This window comes from Hippocampus guttulatus, chromosome 10, assembly GCF_054856545.1.
Source record: "Hippocampus guttulatus isolate MCC_2025c chromosome 10, RoL_Hgut_1.0, whole genome shotgun sequence".
Classification (NCBI taxonomy): Eukaryota; Metazoa; Chordata; class Actinopteri; order Syngnathiformes; family Syngnathidae; genus Hippocampus; species Hippocampus guttulatus.
In genome coordinates this window covers 20,654,782-20,673,955 of record NC_141270.1, presented here as the reverse complement: position 1 = coordinate 20,673,955, position 19,174 = coordinate 20,654,782, and the positions used below count along the sequence as shown (strand labels likewise).

At 45.6% G+C, this 19,174-nt stretch overlaps 1 protein-coding gene and 2 pseudogenes across 4 annotated transcripts in view; 2 read left to right on the top strand and 1 right to left on the bottom strand.

The window, feature by feature from the left end:
• piezo1 (piezo type mechanosensitive ion channel component 1 (Er blood group)) overlaps window positions 1–19,174 on the top strand; it is a 148,711-nt gene that overhangs the window by 25,421 nt on the left and 104,116 nt on the right. For 3 of the 4 annotated variants that reach the window (XM_086122242.1, XM_086122243.1, XM_086122245.1), the window contains exons 6-8: window positions 8,015–8,228; window positions 9,874–10,045; window positions 15,349–15,456. In XM_086122242.1, coding sequence (XP_085978368.1) covers window positions 8,015–8,228; window positions 9,874–10,045; window positions 15,349–15,456 — 494 coding nt within the window. Of the gene's footprint in view, window positions 1–8,014; window positions 8,229–9,873; window positions 10,046–15,348; window positions 15,457–19,071; window positions 19,128–19,174 lie in introns of those variants that run through there. The other variant, XM_086122244.1, reaches the window with a different exon arrangement.
• On the top strand, window positions 2,851–7,935 carry LOC147199569 (uncharacterized; annotated as a pseudogene).
• On the bottom strand, window positions 13,047–13,979 carry LOC147199568 (uncharacterized; annotated as a pseudogene).

Below are 19,174 nucleotides of genomic sequence, written 5' to 3'. Positions count from 1 at the left end.
CGGCAAATAATTACCATATTTTCAGGAAAAATCTGTTTATCGAATTTATCGATCTCAACAAGTGACAGACAAGTATGTAGCGACGCCACTCGAGCGAAGCGCGCCTCAGCAGTCGATAGTCCGCTGCTCTCTGCTTTGTGTGCGTCAGCTAAGCTTAGCTGTTGTCTCGGCTAGACTAGCTTTTTGTTGTCGTAGATCAAAGCGTATTTGATTTGCGACATCGGTTGCTTGGTTGAAACCAAAAGACACACACAGCAGAGAGCAGCGGACCTTCGACTGCTGAGGCGCGCATCTCTTGAGTGGCGTCGCTACAAATGTTCCGGGACAATGCTATTTTCAAGTGGCGTGGCTGGAGAAGCCGGAGTTCCGTGTTTGGGTCGGAAAAATTGCTGGCGATTATACGTCGGCCTACTGCCGAGTGTGCAAGAAGGGCATCTCCGTGAGAGGTAAAACTTGTCATAGCCTCTTGGTCAAGTCAAATGCATTGAGGCACACAGCAAAACAGAAGAAAATTGATCGCCAAGAACTTGCAAAAGAGATTGAGGAGAAAACTAAGTCACTGTCTGCTATTTCCTAATTGTCATAGCAGTTTCATATTTGTCATTATAAAACATGTCTGATCATTGAAGGTGATAGGAGGGAAAATAATAGGGTTGGACCATTTGGGATTTAGACTTCTGACATGCATTTCAGCTGTTCAGGTATACTGGATACTGCTAAGATGGGCAATCAGTACTACTGTTCGTGAAACCAGATTTTTCTAAACCCTGTCCAGGTGACCCATATGACCATTAGCTCTGTTCTTCGTGTTGTGTTTCTTCGAAAATAAATTGAAGTTTTATATTTTCTCAATTTAAATTTTTCTTTGTGTGTTTTATTTCAGAATTAAAGTTTTTTTCATTTTCCTACCTGTGATACAGGTAGCAAAGTGAAACTTTGACATACAGTATGTCAAATAAAGGGTTAAGTGATTGCACCTAAAAATAAAGATGTGCCCTTCTTTTGGCAGCAATGATTTGAACACCACGTGTCGGTGCATGCAGCACATGCACCGACACGTGGTTTGCTCTGTGAGCCCGGCGCATGCGTCAACGCATCGGTGTCGCTGGACCCATCACTAATAACTACTATGAAACTGCCCCCCCGAAACAACAAAAAAAATCTCAATTGAAAACAAGCCACTCTGCAAAGGAGTCTTGGTTGAAATAGCTTCATAATGTCCAGTTTTTCTTAAAGTATGCCGTGAAAGGGAATTTTCAATCCTGGTCCAATATCATCTTCCATCATAATTCAAGATTTGGCCTCACACACAGAGCTGAACCAATTAGAACTGATAGTAGCTGAACCAATCAGAGGATGGATAAACTCCCTCGTCACAGGGCCTGCGGAATGGCTTTCCGGACATGAATCTACAATCTGCTTGGATAAAAGACACACACATACAGTGAACTACAAATAACACGGGGGGCGAAGACGCTGATATATTATGCGATTAAAAATAACCAAGGGCTTTGCGTATTTGTACGTAAAAAAATACCACAACACAAATGAAAATATGAGGAGAGGTAGTGACAAATGGTCCACACATCCATGAGGGTTTTATGAAGTAATATGGTGAAAATGAATATTTTACTTTTGTTCTTGTTTCAGTTACTTCCGGTGGCCATCCCAAATTCACAATTTATTAAATGTACTTGATGAATATCATAATTTGTTTGGGAAGGCAAGAAGACTAGAATAATGTATTACACCCTTCAGCTGATTAAAGAAAAAGGAGGACAGGCCCGTCTTAACCTAAGGGTATATTCTGAAAAAGCGCGGATACGCCCACTCGTATTGTGTTGTACACTCACCGCCCACTTTATTAGGTACACCATGCTAGTAACGGGTTGGACTCCCTTTTGCCTTCAGAACTGCCTCAATTCTTCGTGGCATAGATTCAACAAGGTGCTGGAAGCATTCCTCAGAAAGTTTGGTCCACATTGACATGATGGCATCACACAGTTGGCGCATATTTGTCGGCTGCACATCCATGATGCGAATCTCCCGTCCCACCACATCCCAAAGATGCTCTATTGCAGGGGTGCCCAAACTTTTTGGATCGAAGATCTTCTTTTCAATCAACTAACCTCCTGGGATCTACCCTTACCGGCACGCGCGCGCACACACACACACACACACACACGCACGCCATGATGAGAAACAGCCTGAAACTGAGGCATGCGACGCACTTTTGCAGCCTGTTAACTATCGTAGCTCAAACGTACCGTTTTAAAGTGCTTCCCTGGGCCGTCCTAGATTCCTATTCTTTGCCCATGCCCTCGGTGAATTGTACACGAAGCAAACTCTGAATGAGAATAATGACAATAAAAGATAGAGCGCAACAGTTCTGATCACAAGCTGCAATTGCAAGCTGCTGAGAGCTAACAACTTCGGGTGACGTAATCACGCGCCACCGTAAATTCAAGATTTACCTGCTTTATTTTATTTTTTAAATATTTTATGGTGAAAATGAGACTGATAAGATGATTAGGGTGCAGTGTACATTAACACAAAAAATATAGTACTAACATGTACAAAGACACACAAATGGTTGTTTGTTTGTTTTCTCCTCGACACTCCTCGGATCTACTTGGGACCTGTCTTAGATCTACCAGTAGATCAGGATCGACCTAATGGGCACCCCTGCTCTATTGGATTGAGATCTGGTGACTGTGGAGGCCATTTGAGCACAGTGAACTCATTGTCATGTTTAAGAAACCAGTCTGAGATGATTCCAGCTTTATGACATGGCGCATTATCCTGCTGAAAGTAGCCATCAGAAGTTGGGTACATTGTGGTCATAAAGGGATGGACATGGTCATCAACAGTACTCAGGTAGGCTGTGGCGTTGCAACGATGCTCAATTGGTACCAAGGGGCCCAAAGAGTGCCAAGAAAATGTTCCCCACACCATTACACCACCACCACCAGCCTGAACTGTTGATACAAGGCAGGAAGGATCCATGTTGTTGATGCCAAATTCTGACCCTACCATCTGAATGTCGCAGCAGAAATCGAGACTCATCAGACCAGGCAACGTTTTTCCAATCTTCTATTGTCCAATTTCGATGAGCTTGTGCAAATTGTAGCCTCAGTTACCTGTTCTTAGCTGAAAGGAGTGGCACCCGGCGTGGTCTTCTGCTGCTGTAGCCCATCTGCCTCAAAGTTTGACGTACTGTGCATTCAGAGATGCTCTTCTGCCTACCTTGGTTGTAACGGGTGGTTATTTGAGTCACTGATGCCTTTCTATCACCTCGAACCAGTCTGGCCATTCTCCTCTGACCTCTGGCATCAACAAGGCATTTCCGCCCACAGAAGTGCCGCTCACTGGATAGTTTTTCTTTTTTGGACCATTCTCTGTAAACCCTAAATGGTTGTGCGTGAAAATCCCAGTAGATCAGCAGTTTCTGAAATACTCAGATCAGCCCTTCTGGCACCAACAACCATGCCACCACCAAGTCAATCAAATCACCTTTCTTCCCCATACTCATGCTCGGTTTGAACTGCAGGAGATTGTCTTGACCATGTCTGCACTGAGTTGCCGCCATGTGATTGGCTGATTAGAAATTAAGTGTCAACGTGCAATTGGACCAGTGTACCTAATAAAGTGGTCGGTGAGGGTAGGCCTGACTATGTAGCAAAGTGGAAGAACATTGAATTGATTTCGGGCACTGGTAATTATCACATTCAAACATTGTTGAGAAGGAATCTAATACTCCCTCTTGGAAAAAAAATATTTGAATTGAGCCCAATTATAGAAATTTTCCTACCGATATGGTATGGAATATGTAAAATTCTTGAGGTATGACGAGAATTAAATGTATTTAGATCGGGTGGGATGATACAAGATGCCACATTCAAACAATGGAAGAGAAGAGGATTGATCAGAGAGTATAAACCAAGTGACTAGACACAAGGGAAGATGCTGGGGGGGGGGGGGGGGGGGCTGCGAACATGCACAGCCAATCAGCTCAGAAGATGCACAGCCAATTAGCTCACGGGATGAATCCACTCATGCTGTCATTGGTCGACGTCGCATCGGGAACCAATCATGCACACAGCCATACACAAAATCTCTGAGTCATTCGGCTTTTTTTTTCGGAATACAGTACATTGGGGGGAAAACACGCGATGCACTGAATCCACAATAAGTAAATCGCGAAGTAGCGAGGGATCACTGTAGTTGGATGTAGGACTCCAGAAATTGATTAACTATGCATGTGAAGAACACATGGGAAAAGGAGATGGGTGAGGACATCCCAGAAAGTCGATAGAATGACATGTGCAGTGCCAGAGAAAACCAGGACACGTGTATTTTTTCCTCTCTGACTTTCGGACGGTTTATAATTTACCTCACTTGAAAACTTGACATAATGCTGAGTAGCGCACAGAGTTGTACTGAGCTCAAGTATTTCAAACACTTTCGTCAATGCAATCCATCAGAACTGACTATTCCATGAGGACCTTCTCAGTAAAATCGGGAAAAGTATTGTGTTGGAATACTTGATTATGCTGTTTCAAATGTCCTTTGTGCAATAATTAAAACTAGATGCACAAGGCCTTAAAAGTATCCCTTTCCTATTGTAAAACTACCAGAAAGCAACTTGTAATTACAATACCAAAAATGACCACATCATCACCTACTAGCATTGCAGAGGCAAACAAATGGTCAGAGAAGCATGGGACAAAAATGTCACTAACAAAATTAGTAAACGTATCTGTATACAAACATGAATAATAAGGAATAATAAAGTGAAATGTGAGGGCGTAGGGTCTCGGCTCATATTCAGCTCCCCCGAAAAAGTATTTGTTGGCAACACTGTAGGGATCAAAATGTTCATGTCCATCCATCCATCCATCATCTACCGCTTATCCGGGGCCGGGTCGCGGGGGCAACAGCTTTAGCAGGGAAGCCCAGACTTCCCTCTCCCTAGCTACTTCTTCCAGCTCTCCCCGGGGGATCCCGAGACGTTCCCAGGCCAGCTGGGTGACATAGTCTCTCCAGCGTGTCCTGGGTCTTCCTCGGGGTCTCCTCCCGGTGGGACATGCCCGGAACACCTCACCAGGGAGGCGCTCAGGAGGCATCCGAATCAGATGCCCAAGCCACCTCATCTGGCTCCTCTCGATGTGGAGGAGAAGCGGCTCGACTCTGAGCCCCTCCCGGATGACCGAGCTTCTCACCTTATCTCTAAGGGAGAGCCCGGACACCCTGCGGAGAAAACTCATTTCGGCCGCTTGTAGCCGGGATCTCGTTCTTTCGGTCACGACCCATAGCTCGTGACCATAGATGAGGGTTGGAACATAGATCGACCGGTAAATTGAGAGCTTCGCCCTTCGGCTCAGCTCCTTCTTCACCATGACAGACCGATACAACGTCCGCATCACAGCAGACGCTGCACCGATCCGCCTGTCGATCTCTCGCTCCCTCCTGCCCCCACTCGTGAACAAGACCCCAAGATACTTGAACTCCTCCACTTGGGGCAAGATCTCCTCCCCGACCCAGAGGGGGCACTCCACCCTTTTCCGACTGAGGACCATGGTTTCAGATTTGGAGGTGCTGATCTTCATCCCAGCCGCTACACACTCGGCTGCGAAACGCTCCAGTGAGAGTTGGAGAGCCCTGTTTGAAGGAGCCAACAGCACCACATCATCTGCAAAAAGCCGGGATGCAATACTGAGGCCCCCAAAACGGACCCCCTCAACGGTTCGGCTGCGCCTAGAAATTCTGTCCATAAAGGTTATGAACAGAATCGGCGACAAAGGGCAACCTTGGCGGAGTCCTACCCCCACTGGAAACGATTCCGACTTACTGCCGGCAATGCGAACCAAACTCTGACATCGGTGGTATAGTGACCGAACCGCCCGTATCAGGGGGTTCGGTACCCCATACCCACGAAGCACCGCCCACCGAACTCCCCGAGGGACACGGTCAAACGCCTTCTCCAAGTCCACAAAACACATGTAGACTGGTTGGGCGAATTCCCACATACCCTCGAGGACCCTGCTACGGGTGTAGAGCTGGTCCACTGTTCCACGGCCGTGACGAAAACCACACTGCTCCTCCGCAATCTGAGGCTCGACTTCCTGACGGACCCTCCTCTCCAGCACCCCTGAATAGACCTTACCAGGGAGGCTGAGGAGTGTGATCCCTCTGTAGTTGGAACACACCCTCCGGTCCCCCTTTTTAAAAAGAGGGACTACCACCCCGGTCTGCCAATCCAGAGGCACTCTCCCTGTTGACCACGCGATGTTGCAGAGGCGTGTCAACCAGGACAGCCCCACAACATCCAGAGCCTTGAGGAACTCCGCGCGGATCTCATCCACCCCTGGGGCCTTGCCACCGAGGAGCTTTTTAACCACATCGGTGACTTCAACCACAGAGATAGGAGAGCCCACCTCAGAGTCCCCAGGCTCTGCTTCCTCCAAGGAAGGCGTGTTGGTGGAGTTGAGGAGGTCTTCGAAGTACTCTGCCCACCGGTTCACAACGTCCCGAGTCGAAGTTAGCAGCGCCCCATCCCCACTGTACACAGTGTTAGTGGTGCACTGCTTCCCCCTCCTGAGACGTCGGATGGTGGACCAGAATTTCCTCGAAGCCGTCCGGAAGTTGGCTTCCATGGCCTCACCGAACTCTTCCCACGCTCTGGTTTTTGCCTCAGCGACCACCGAAGCTGCGTTCCGCTTGGCCAGTCGATACCCGTCAGCTGCCTCTGGGGTCCCACAGGCCATAAAGGCTCGATAGGACTCCTTCTTCAGCTTGACGGCATCCCTTACTGCTGGTGTCCACCAGCGAGTACGGGGGTTGCCGCCACGACACGCACCAACCACCTTACGGCCACAACTCAGATTGGCCGCCTCAACAATAGAGGCACGGAACATGGTCCACTGGGGCTCAATGCCCCCCGCCTACCCCGGAACATGGGAAAAGCTCTGTCGGAGGTGGGAGTTGAAACTCCTTCCGACAGGGGATTCCGCCAGACGCTCCCAACAAACCCTCACAATACGTTTGGGTCTGCCAGGACATCTTCCCCCACCATCGGAGCCTACTCACCACCAGGTGGTGATCAGTTGACAGCTCCGCCCCTCTCTTCACCCGAGTGTCCAGAACATGCGGCCGCAAATCCGATGATACAACTACAAAGTCGATCATCGAACTGCGGCCTAGGGTGTCCTGGTGCCAAGTGCACATATGGACACCCTTATGTTTGAACAAGGTGTTCGTTATGGACAATCCGTGGCGAGCACAGAAGTCCAATAACAAAACACCACTCGAGTTCTGATCGGGGGGGCCGTTCCTCCCAATCACGCCCCTCCAGGTCTCACTGTCATTGCCCACGTGAGCATTGAAGTCCCCCAGCAGAACAAGGGAGTCCCCAGCAGGAGTACTCTCCAGCACACCCTCCAAGGACTCCAAAAAGGGTGGGTATGCTGAGCTGCTGTTTGGTGCATATGCACAAACAACAGTCAGGACCCGTCCACCCACCCGAAGGCGGAGGGAGGCAACCCTCTCGTCTACCGGTGTGAACCCCAATGTACAGGCACTGAGCCGGGGGGCAATGAGTATGCCCACACCTGCTCTGCGCCTCTCACCGTGAGCAACTCCAGAGTGGAAGAGAGTCCAACCCCTCTCGAGAGAACTGGTACCAGAACCCAGGCTGTGTGTGGAGGCAAGTCCGACTATATCGAGTCGGAAATTATCTGCCTCACACACCAGCTCGGGCTCCTTCCCTGCCAGAGAGGTGACATTCCATGTCCCAAGAGCTAGTTTCTGCAGCCGAGGATCGGACCGCCAGGGTCCCCGCCTTTGGCTGCCGCCCAGCTCACATTGCTCCCGACCCCTTTGGCCCCTCTCATGGGTGGTGAGCCCATGCGAAAAAAATGTTCATGTCTAGAATGATATCTTGAAGCTTTTTTTAAAAAAAAGTATTATTTTTAATTAATTTATTTTTTAATGATGTTCCTTCTGTTCTCTCCAGGAATCACATTGCCATCTGCTTTCTCAGCCATCTACTTCCTACTTTTCATTGGTGTCTGCACGTGGTGGGCATGTCACCTTCCAATTACTCACCTGGGTTTCAACACTCTGTATGTGATGGTGGGCTTCTTCACTGCTGGCCACATTGTTTGTCTGTACCTCTACCAGTGTCTCCTGGCCCAAGTTCTTTTTCCACCCCACAGTCTGTGGGCAAGGTAAGATTACACACAGGGCATGTTGGACAGTCCTAATTTTCAACAAGGTAATCCACTGAGCCCACTCAGTCCCTCAATGACGACAGCCAATTGGTGTTGAGAAGGTAATTTCCACATCACACACAGGCACTGCACAAGCTGACACGCAACCAAATAAATGAAATAATAACAACAGACACGCGCACAATGTAGCGATTGGTGAAATAAAAATATGGGACACATCACTGAGATCTGTGGGACTGAAAGGTGTCCAACACTGTTTGAGTATTTTTTTTTCCCTTTGGTATTTGGCTGCGTGTCACGTGTGCGTCGCCTGCGTGTGACATAGTACAAGTACGTCTGTTCTTGACACTGTTTGGCTGTTGCAGACGACTCGAACAGACTGGGCCGGCCTGAAATAATGATGGCAGCTCATTTACAGACTAACGGGAATGACAATGATCCTCTTCTTTGATATCAGTACATGAAATTAAGGTTTCACAATGGATGACTGCTTTACAAGCCCGCCTCACAGTCAGTCCGTTTAGGTTCAATTTCTAGTGGGAGATGCTACCATGTAAACAGAGGCGTGAGGAACAAAGATCTAGGAATGTGCAATTAATCGATGAGCCCGAAGCACCACCCTCAGAACACCGAGAGAGTCACAATCGAATTTCTTCTCTGAAGTCACAAAACACATGAAAAGGGTTTGGGCCATCTACCATGACTCGAGGACCTGACAAGAAAGTGTAGCTGTTCCACCATCCCTGTCCGCCAATCAAGAAGCACTATCCTCAATCTCCATGCGACATTACAGAGAGATATGTTAATCAAGCCAGTCGCATAATATCCAGAGCTTTTAGGAATGCTGGGCGGATCTCATCCATCCTTGGACCCCCTCCATAAAGGAGGTTTTTAACCACCTTGACGACCTCAACCCCAGAGACAGGAGAGCCTGCCTTGAAGTCCCGAGACCATGCTTCCTCACAGGAATGCTTGTCGGTGGAATTGAAGTCTTCCAAGTATTCTTCCTTCCAACTCACAACGTGCCGAGTCAAGGTCAAGTGGCACCCCATCCTCATTATACACAGTGTTGATGGTGCACTGCTTCCCCCTCCTGAGATGCTCAACAGCGGACGACAATTCCCTCAAAGTTGTCAGGAAGTCTTTCTCCATGGCATCACAGAACTCCTCCCATGGCCGAGTTTTTGCCACAGCATCCATCAAAGCCGATACCCATCAGATGCCTCAATATTAGGATTAGGCCAAAAAGGCCTCATAGGACTGACGGTATCACTTATTGCTGGTGTCCACCAATACAGGCACGACCAACTTGCAGCCACAGCTCTAGTTGGCTGCCTCAGGAATGGAATGTGGAATATGGTACACTCAGACTCAACGTGCCCTGCTTTGCTCAGAACATGGTCAAAGTTCTGCCGTAGATGGGAGTTCAAACTCCCCCCGGAAGAGCTGGATGAAGTTGCTGGGAAGAGAGAAGTCTGGGCTTCCCTGCCAAAGTGACTGCGACCTGACCACGGCTAAGTGGTCGCATGGATGCATTCCAATCTATACTCAGTACTCCAGTATTAGTCATAAAAGGCAATTTACTCATGTCACCAATCAGTCTGATCATTGCATATTTTCTTTTTTCTTTGTTCCTACCAAGGCTCTTTGGTCTGAAGGACATTATCAAACCTGGAAATTGCTCAACACCGCATGACTTCAGCCTTAACACTGAATATGACTGGCCAGTGTATGTTAATCCAGGAATACTCTTCCTTCTCTACATTAACTCAGCAATGGTTCTGAAGACAGTATGTCATGGAACACTTAAACAGGTATATTTTGCTTGCTTTCTCTTGATAGGTCCTGGCTGTTATTCAAATTTAAAACATACAAGTGATTAATCAGTATTACTTGGATTATGAGTTTGCAATTCCATATTTGTCTCAAAACTTTGACTCCTTGTTATCTTATCAGTGGCGATTCTAGGATAAGAGGTTCAGGGGTGCTGATCTTGCCAGGCAAGAAAAATTAAACACTTACACATTATCATGCTGATTTCATTTCCACACTTATGAAAGAAAAGAGTCACATGTCATGGGAAGGCGGTAACTCCAATTGAATCGGATAAAGGTTATTTCATTGTTGAACTTTTGCAAAAGAAGAATTGACTTGAATGTTAACAAAGATATCCATCCATCTTCTACCGCTTATCCAGGGCTGGGTCGCGGATAAACAAAGATATCTTAATCCTAATATCTGTGATAAAACAAGTAATTTTGATACAGCAGGACCTCCACATTCACATTAATAGTAAGCATTTTTTCTGGCGTAAACCAGTAGCCATATAATGCGTCCCAAAAATAGGCCTTATTTTCTGAAACTTTATTTTAAATGCAATGCATATATAAAAATACCTTAACCTGAAATTTACTTGTGAATACTTTCAAAACGAACATGTATTTAAGGACTAATTTGTAAAATCCTCTCTCTCTCTCTCTCTCTCTCTCTCTCTCTCTCTCTCTCTCTCTCTGAAATAAATTCCTGGATGGTGCACATTACTCTGTGTTACTACGACTGACCTTCATTCCTCTTCTCTCTAGTGCAAACCTCCACCTTTCTAGGTTTACTTGTCGCTGCTGCCTACTCTCACTACAGATCACAATGTCATCTGCAAACATCATAGTTCAGGGCGACTCCTGTCTGACCTCATCTGTCAATCTATCCATCACCAAAGCAAACAAGAAGGGGCTCATGGACAATCCTTGATGCAGTCCTACCTCCACCTTGAAGTCTTCTGTCCGTCCAACTGCACACCTCACCACTGTTGTACTATTCTCATACATGTCCTGCACCAACCTAACGTACTTCTCTGCAACCCCTGACTTCCTCATACAGAACCACAATTCCTCTCTTGGCACCCTGTCATAAGCCTTCTCTAAATTCAATTCAATTCAATTGTATTTATAGAGCACTTTCGAACAGCCATCGCTGCATACAAAGTGCTGTTAATGGAGCAATTTAACATATACAATAAACAGTAAAACAAATCAGTAACAAAGACGGTAGAAAGCACCGAACAGTAAAACCAAGAACAAATCTAAGTCATGCTGAGTCGAATGCCAAAGAATACAAGTGAGTTTTGATGAGGGATTTGAAGATGGGCAACGAGGAGGCTTGCCGAATGTTCAGTGGGAGGTCATTCCAGAGAGAGGGACCAGCAACAGAAAAGGCTCGATCCCCTCTGAGCCTCAGTTTAGTTCTTGGTACTTCTAATAATGTCTGGTCCGCAGACCTGAGGCGGCGGGCAGGTGTGTAGGGGCGGATGAGCTCAGATAGGTAAGGTGGCGCGAAGTCATTTAGAGATTTGAAAACAAATAAGAGGATCTTGAAAATAACTCTAAAATGTATGGGGAGCCAGTGAAGGGATGCCAGAGTAGGCGTTATGTGCTCCCTCTTATGAGTACCAGTCAAGAGGCGGCAGCGGCATTCTGGACCAGCTGAAGGCGCTTAATGGAGGACTGGCTGACTCCAAAGGAAAGGGAATTGCAGTAATCGAGCTGGGATGTGACAAAGGCATGAATTACTGTCTCAGTGTTCATGGGAGAGGAGAGGTTTTACTTTGGCCAGCTGTCTGAGGTGAAAGAAGCTGGATTTAACAACGGTACCAATTTGCCGGTGAAGTTTTAAATCACTGTCCAGTTTAAGGTCCAAGTTTGAGACTGTTGACTTAAGATAAGGAGACAGGGGGCCCAAGTCTACAGGATGGGATGTACAAGGGCCACTGGGACCAAACAGTATCACCTCTGTCTTCTTTTCATTGAAATTCAAGAAATGTTGTGCCATCCAGGTTTTGATTTCTTCCAGGCAGAACAGAAGTGGCCTTAACGAGAAGGCGTCTTTTTTGCTTACTGGGACATAGATCTGGCAGTCATCTGCATAGCAGTGGAAGGGAATACCATGTTTCCTTAAGATGGAGCCCAGTGGGAGCAGATACAGTGAGAACAGCAGAGGCCCCAGAATAGAGCCCTGTGGAACACCACATGACAGGGGAGCAGTGCGTGACTCAGAGCAGCCAAGGCTGACACAAAAGGTTCTGTCAGCTAAATAGGACCTAAACCACTCAAGAGCACTACCGCCAATGCCCACCAAGTGCTGCAAATGAGTCAGCAGAATACTGTGATCCACTGTATCAAATGCTGCAGTTAAGTCCAATAAAACTAGACACACGTGGTCTCCAGTGTCATTTGCCAGGAGGATGTCATTAGAAACGCATAACAGGGCTGACTCCGTGCTATGCATCGTCTTGAAACCTGACTGGAAGACCTCCAATATGTTATGTTCATTCAAGAAAAGTTTCAACTGCATGTGCACCACTTTTTCCAGAATTTTTGAAATGAAAGGCAGTTTGGAAATGGGCCTGAAACTTGACAGCACATCTGGATCAAGACCAGGTTTCTTGATCAAGGGTTGGACCACGGTATGTTTAAACTGTTGGGGAACTATACCAGAAGAGAGGCAGCTGTTGATGATGTCCAAGACCGATGCACCAACACTCGGGAGAACCTCCTGAAGGAAATGCGGGGGAAGGGAGTCGCAGGGGCGCCAGATGGCTTCGTCTGGCGAACTACAACCTCCAAAAGCGTCAAGGACACAGTCTCAAGAGAATTTAGCACAGCTGAACACGGATCTACAAATACACAGTGCAGCTCCTTCCTACCTTCCCTGTACTTCTCCATCAGCATCCTCAGGGCAAAGATTGCATCTGTGGTGCTCTTCCTTGGCATGAAACCATACTGCTGTTCATAAATTTCCACTTCCTGTCTCAACCTGGCTTCAACTACTCTTTCCCAAACCTTCATCGTATGGCTCATCAACTTTATTCCCCCTGTAGTTGCTACAACTCTGTACATCGCCCTTCTTATAAATTGGTACCAGGACACTCTTCCTCCACTCATCAGGAATCTTGTTTGTGTCTAATATTCTATAAAACAACCTAGTTAGAAAATCAACCAACACCTCCCCGAAGCACTTCCATACCTCCACTGGCATGTCATCTGGACCAACTGCCTTACCACTCTTCATCCTTTTTAATGCTTTCCTGACTTCATTCTTTCTAACCTGATCGACATTCTTCCTAATCCTCTCTGGCTCCTCATTCCTACGTTCCCTATGGCTTTCCTCATTTAACAACTCCTCAAAGTATTCTTTCCATCTCCTCAACACACTTTCCTCATTCGTAATGACATTTCCCTCTCTGTCTTTAATCAACCTCGCCTGCTGTACATCCTTCCCAGCCTGATTTCTCTGTCTCGCCAACCTGTACAATTCTTTTTCACCTTCCTTTGTGTCTAACCTCTCGTTTAACTCCTCATATGCCTTCTGTTTGACCTTGGCCACTTTCCTCTTCACTTCCCTTGTCATCTTTTTGTACTCTATCCTGTTCTCTTCTGTTCTCTCACTATCCCATCTCTTCTCCGCTAATTTCTTCCTCTGTACACTTTCCTGAACCTCAACATTCCACCACCAGGTCTCTTTGTCCACCTTTCTCTGTCCTGAGGCCACACCTAGCACCTTCTTGCCTGTCTCCCTAATCACTGCTGCAGTAGTCTCCCAATCATCTGGGAATTCCTCAACGCTGCCCAGAACTGCCCTTACCTCCTTACTAAATTCTTCACAACAGTCCTCTTTCCTCAATTAACACCATTTTATTTTCTTCTCTGTCTTCACCCTCTTCTTTTTCCTCACCTCCATTGTCAGCTTGCACACTACTACCCTATGCTGTTTGGCTACACTCTCTCCTGGCACCACCTTACAGTTGTTAACCTCCCTCAGGTTACCTCTTCTACATAGGATATAATCTATCTGTGTGGACCTGCCTCCACTCTTGTAAGTTATCAGGTGTTGTTCTCTCTTTTGAAAATAGGTGTTTACCAACGGCCATTTCCATTCTTTTGGAATGTTCCTATTCCTATATTTTGGAAAGTTCCTATTCCTAAGGCCAAACTTGCCCATCACTTCCTCATCACCTCTGTTCCCTTCCCCTACATGACCATTAAAGTCTGCTCCAATCACTACTCTCCCTCCCATGGGAATACTCTCTATCACTCTATCCATCTCATTCCAGAACGTTTCCTTTTCTTCTAACTCACAGCCTGTGGGGCATACCCACTGACTACTTTCATCATCACACCTTCTATCTCTAACATCACGCACATCAACCTGTCTGACTCTCGTGTACCTCTACTATATGCCGAGCATATTTTTCCTTTATAATCACCCCTACTCCATTCCTCTTCCCATCTAAACCATGGTAGAACAGCTTGTAGCCTCCTCCAATGTTTCTAGCCTTGCTGCCCTTCCACCTTGTCTCCTGAACACACAGAATTTCTACTCTTCTCCTCTCCATCATGTCAGCTAATTCTCTGCCTTTCCCTGTCATTGTACCTACATTCAGAGTTCCTAACCTCAGACCAATACTTACACCTTCCTCTTTTCCCTCTTTCCCTTCACCAATCATCCTCCTCTTCTTTGTCCTCTTCTTCTTTGACCAACAGGAGTCCAATTTCCAACAGTACCCTGTAGGTGAACAGCACTGTTGGCGGTCGTTTTTATCCTGGGCCCCGACTGATCCATTATGGAAATCGTTTTATCAACTCACATGTTCGTTTTGGCAAACGTTTTACGCCGGATGCCATTCCTGACGCAACCCTCCCCATTTATCCGGGTTTGGGACCGGCATTAGGAAACAGTGTACCCCCGGGGGAGGGCACTGCTCCCTCGTGGCTGGGTTAATCAAATAAAATATAGTTATGGTGATTAAATAGAAATATTTTCCTGATATACTTGAATAGCTTTTTAATAAACCAAACTTTAAGAGCAATTTATTCCTACGTACATTATTTTAGCTGTTTTAGAAAAAAACCCAATATATATCAATAGCGACCAATAATTCATCTTGCCCAGTGATTAGATGCTCAATGAATGCCACAAGATTTTCTGACATATTGCTTGGTTTAAGCTCCACAATGTCTTTGACCAAATTGTTGGTTGAAGTCCAAATTGTAATTGAGACATTTGGAGATGTATCGCAGTTTGTCATCGTTTTTTATTTTTTATTTTTTTGTACTTTCCTGAGGATGAAGATAAGCAACAGCAACTCAAAAATGCAAATGAGCCAAAAGAGGAGATGGTAGAGTTGAGCTCATGGATTCAAAAGAGGGACGACTGTGAAGATGACACACAGGTGAACTCATGACTGTATTTGCAGATATGATTAAAAATATATATTATTTGGTTTTAATTACTATTCTAATTTGTGAAGCTTTCAAGGCTAGTTTTCTGTTACCGTCTATGTATGTGACAGTAAATGTTCCTTCTCATTTTCCATGCGTCTGAGCATTCACATAAACACCCTGAGCATTGCTTGAACCACGATGAGCAACGTCAGATATTCACACGGAAGCCAAAACAGTATTACACTTGTCCTCAATCCAAGAACACAATGAGTTACACTATGTAGGTATGTCCAACAAAAAATATACAATCATCTACACATAAAAATGTAGTATGTCAGTGGTAAAAGACTTGTACCGTGCATAAAATGAACATGACTTTCAAGGAATTTATGCCACTTTTATTTTGTGAATTGGTCCAAATTGACTGCATTATCCAGAAATCAATGTACTGGTACATACAGTACTTTTTTTTTTTTTTTTTTTTGGTAACAATCAGTATTTTTTCAAAATACATGGCTTCAGTGTTTGCTATTTTATAACACTTTGTATATGAAATGAACAGTGTTGTGTCCAAGGACCGGCAATCCGAGGCCAAGGCCAAGGCCAAGGACTTGACTCCGAGGCCAAGGCCAAAGCCAAGGACTTGGAAAATTTTCCGGGGCAAGGCCAAGGACTTGAGAAATTTTCCGAGGCCAAGGCCAAGGACCAAGGACTTGCCTCCGAGGCCAAGGCCAAGGACCAAGGACTGATTTTGAAACTGAGGCCTAGCCGAGGACATGTATAAAACAATGCTATCATACCACTTGGCAGGTCTTCATGATTTGCAACACCCCTCCATCATAACCCTTTGCGCTCCCTAACGCTTGAATGAAGTGTTTTTTTTCAAAGAGTAGAACAGTCAGGGGGCAGGCCGGGTAGTCCAGTGGTTAGCACGTCGACTTCACAGTGCAGAGGTACCGGGTTCGATTCCAGCTCCGGCCTCCCTGTGTGGAGTTTGCATGTTCTCTCCGGGCCTGCGTGGGTTTTCTCCGGGTGCTCCGGTTTCCTCCCACATTCCAAAAACATGTATGGCAGGCTGATTGGGCGCTCTAAATTGTCCCTCGGTGTGAGTGTGGGCGTGGATGGTTGTTCGTCTCTGTGTGCCCTGCGATTGGCTGGCAACTGATTCAGGGTGTCCCCCGCCTACTGCCCGAAGACGGCTGGGATAGGCTCCAGCCCCCCCCCGCGACCCTAGTGAGGATCAAGCGGTTGGGAAAATGGATGGATGGATGGAGAACAGTCAGGGTACGTGTTATTTATACTGAGAAAAAAAAAATCATATGGTATAAATTAATGAATTATTGTTTTAGTGCAGTAGTTTCTTAATATGAAGTAAATCAACACTCAACGGGCATGACATGGCACTGAAGACAAGTTGAGAAATGACTTTGCATAGAAGTCAATCACTGACTGCAGAAAAAGCGCTAATCTCTCAGTGATAATTTTACAGTTTACCGGCAGCAAGTCCCAGGGACTCGCTGATCAGAAAAGTATGAGTGCCATTATGGATTGAGAGAGTACTAATTTCGAATTCTGAAAGGGTCTACTTATTCAATTGCATATGATAATAACACAAACAACAACATATACAGTACATACAATGATAAACAAATGCTGCAAAAATTTAAATAATTCAGGAGCAGGCCTGAGGATTTCGGAAATTCATGGTAACCGTTTTTCGGTTCCGTCGGATTACCCAATGGGAAACCACGGTAACTAATGTTGGGTTCCGTAAACGTTCATCATCGGAGCCCATTTTTCTATTTTGACTGATATTGATAATCAAGAATTCCGGAACTCAAAAATATAATTTTTTAAGGGTCAATGTTTGAAAACTATGCATTAACAATGAACATTACATCAGCAGCTGTGTACTCCAGGTTTATTCCAAAAAATAAATGGATCAAAAACTGGTGTACTCATGTGGCATCATCAGAGTATTTTTTCCAATCTCACACTGCAAAGATTAATTTACTGGTAATCATTAATACAGGTAAGTATTGATGTGGCTTGACATCCTCTTCCCAAGACGATGCATATGTAATCTACGATCAATTTGACGAAAGAATTTAACACACGTCATCATGAGTTCTACCAACAGTTAACATTAGCATTACTACACCTTGTGACGAATGTTTTATTCATAAAGTTACCATGCTACAACCAGTAAATTATAGAATAACCAATACTGTTTGATAATATTTTTCACAGCGATTAGCCTACAAATCTAATGACCAATTTGCCTCGTAATCGTGCCTCGCGTCGTATTTCGCTCTCGCGTTCTGTGCATACGTCACAGGTGAGTTTAGTGATACGCCCTTTGGACGATTCATACGAAAAATCAGACTGGCATTCCCATTTCTTAAATATCGTAATTAGTAGACCTTGGTGAGTTTTTTTCGCCGCCATCTCAAACTTTCATCCGCGCGATTCCTCAGTTTGCGGACTAAAATAACAACCTGCATGCGCACATACCGTCATCTGTTGTGTCCCCCCTCAACACTGAAAACAAAACAAAACGAAAGTAAATTAGAAGAAACACACTCACACACCACATCACATCACAAACACACATACAGACGCAGTGAAATCGCGTGGATCACACAGTCAATTCAAGTGCGGTGACTTTTATAATTAAACTATTTTTCGGTACCGTGAAAATGACGCCACGGAAACGACACGCTACCGGTAACGATTGTTACTGTGAAATCCTCAGGCTTGCCGTAGTTTTTTTGTTTGATTTGACTGAGAAATTTCCATGCGTCCTAAAAACGCACATTGTTTGGAACTGTGCGTCCCGTGGGAAAATTATGCGTCTAGGACGAGGGACGCAGAGGCAACGAGATGGCTGAATCTCTAACCATTCTCTGAGTACTACTATTATTACCACTACCACTAATACTACATTAATTAATTTAATACCTTCAACTTCACAATAATAATAAATAATTAAATCAACCATGTTTTTAAACTATGTATTATCAATATTCATTATTCCAAACATGAGAAGGCATTCAGCAAACATAACTGGAATCGAGCAAAAGGACTCAAAATCCCAACAGCCAAACCCGGAAGTGAAGTGCCGACATTATTGACTCCAGCTGGAACGCAAATTACTTGGTTCAAACAAACATTCTAGTGCGACCGCACAAACGTAACGACTGTGCAAAAATAACTAAATAAAAGACACCACTGTTACAGAAAGGCTTTACACGCTATTTAAACTGCCGATCGCGAACGCAACAAACCGTGATTGAAATTAACTGTGATGCCGCTCTTTACACGTAGCGCTAACTGTTACCTGTTAGTGGCAGACCCGCCCCTCTTAACGCGACAGAGTTAATCCATCAATATGGGTTTCCTTCGATGGAATTTATTAGATTCCTTCGTGATTTTTGCGGTCCTTATGCAAGGGATTCGAGGCTCTAATCCCTCATTGTGTCCGAGGACCGGCAATCCGAGGCCAAGGCCAAGGACTTGACTCCCGAGGCCAAGGCCAAGGACCAAGGACTTGACTCCGAGGCCAAGGCCAAGGACCAAGGACCGCCCCTCGGTCCTCGAGCCGGTCCTCGATGCCAAGGACCGGCTCGAGGAACACATCTCTGGAAATGAAGAGTGACATAAGTGACATCATCAACACGTGAGGATAAATATGGTTGAAAATGGTATTAAATGTGATCATTAATT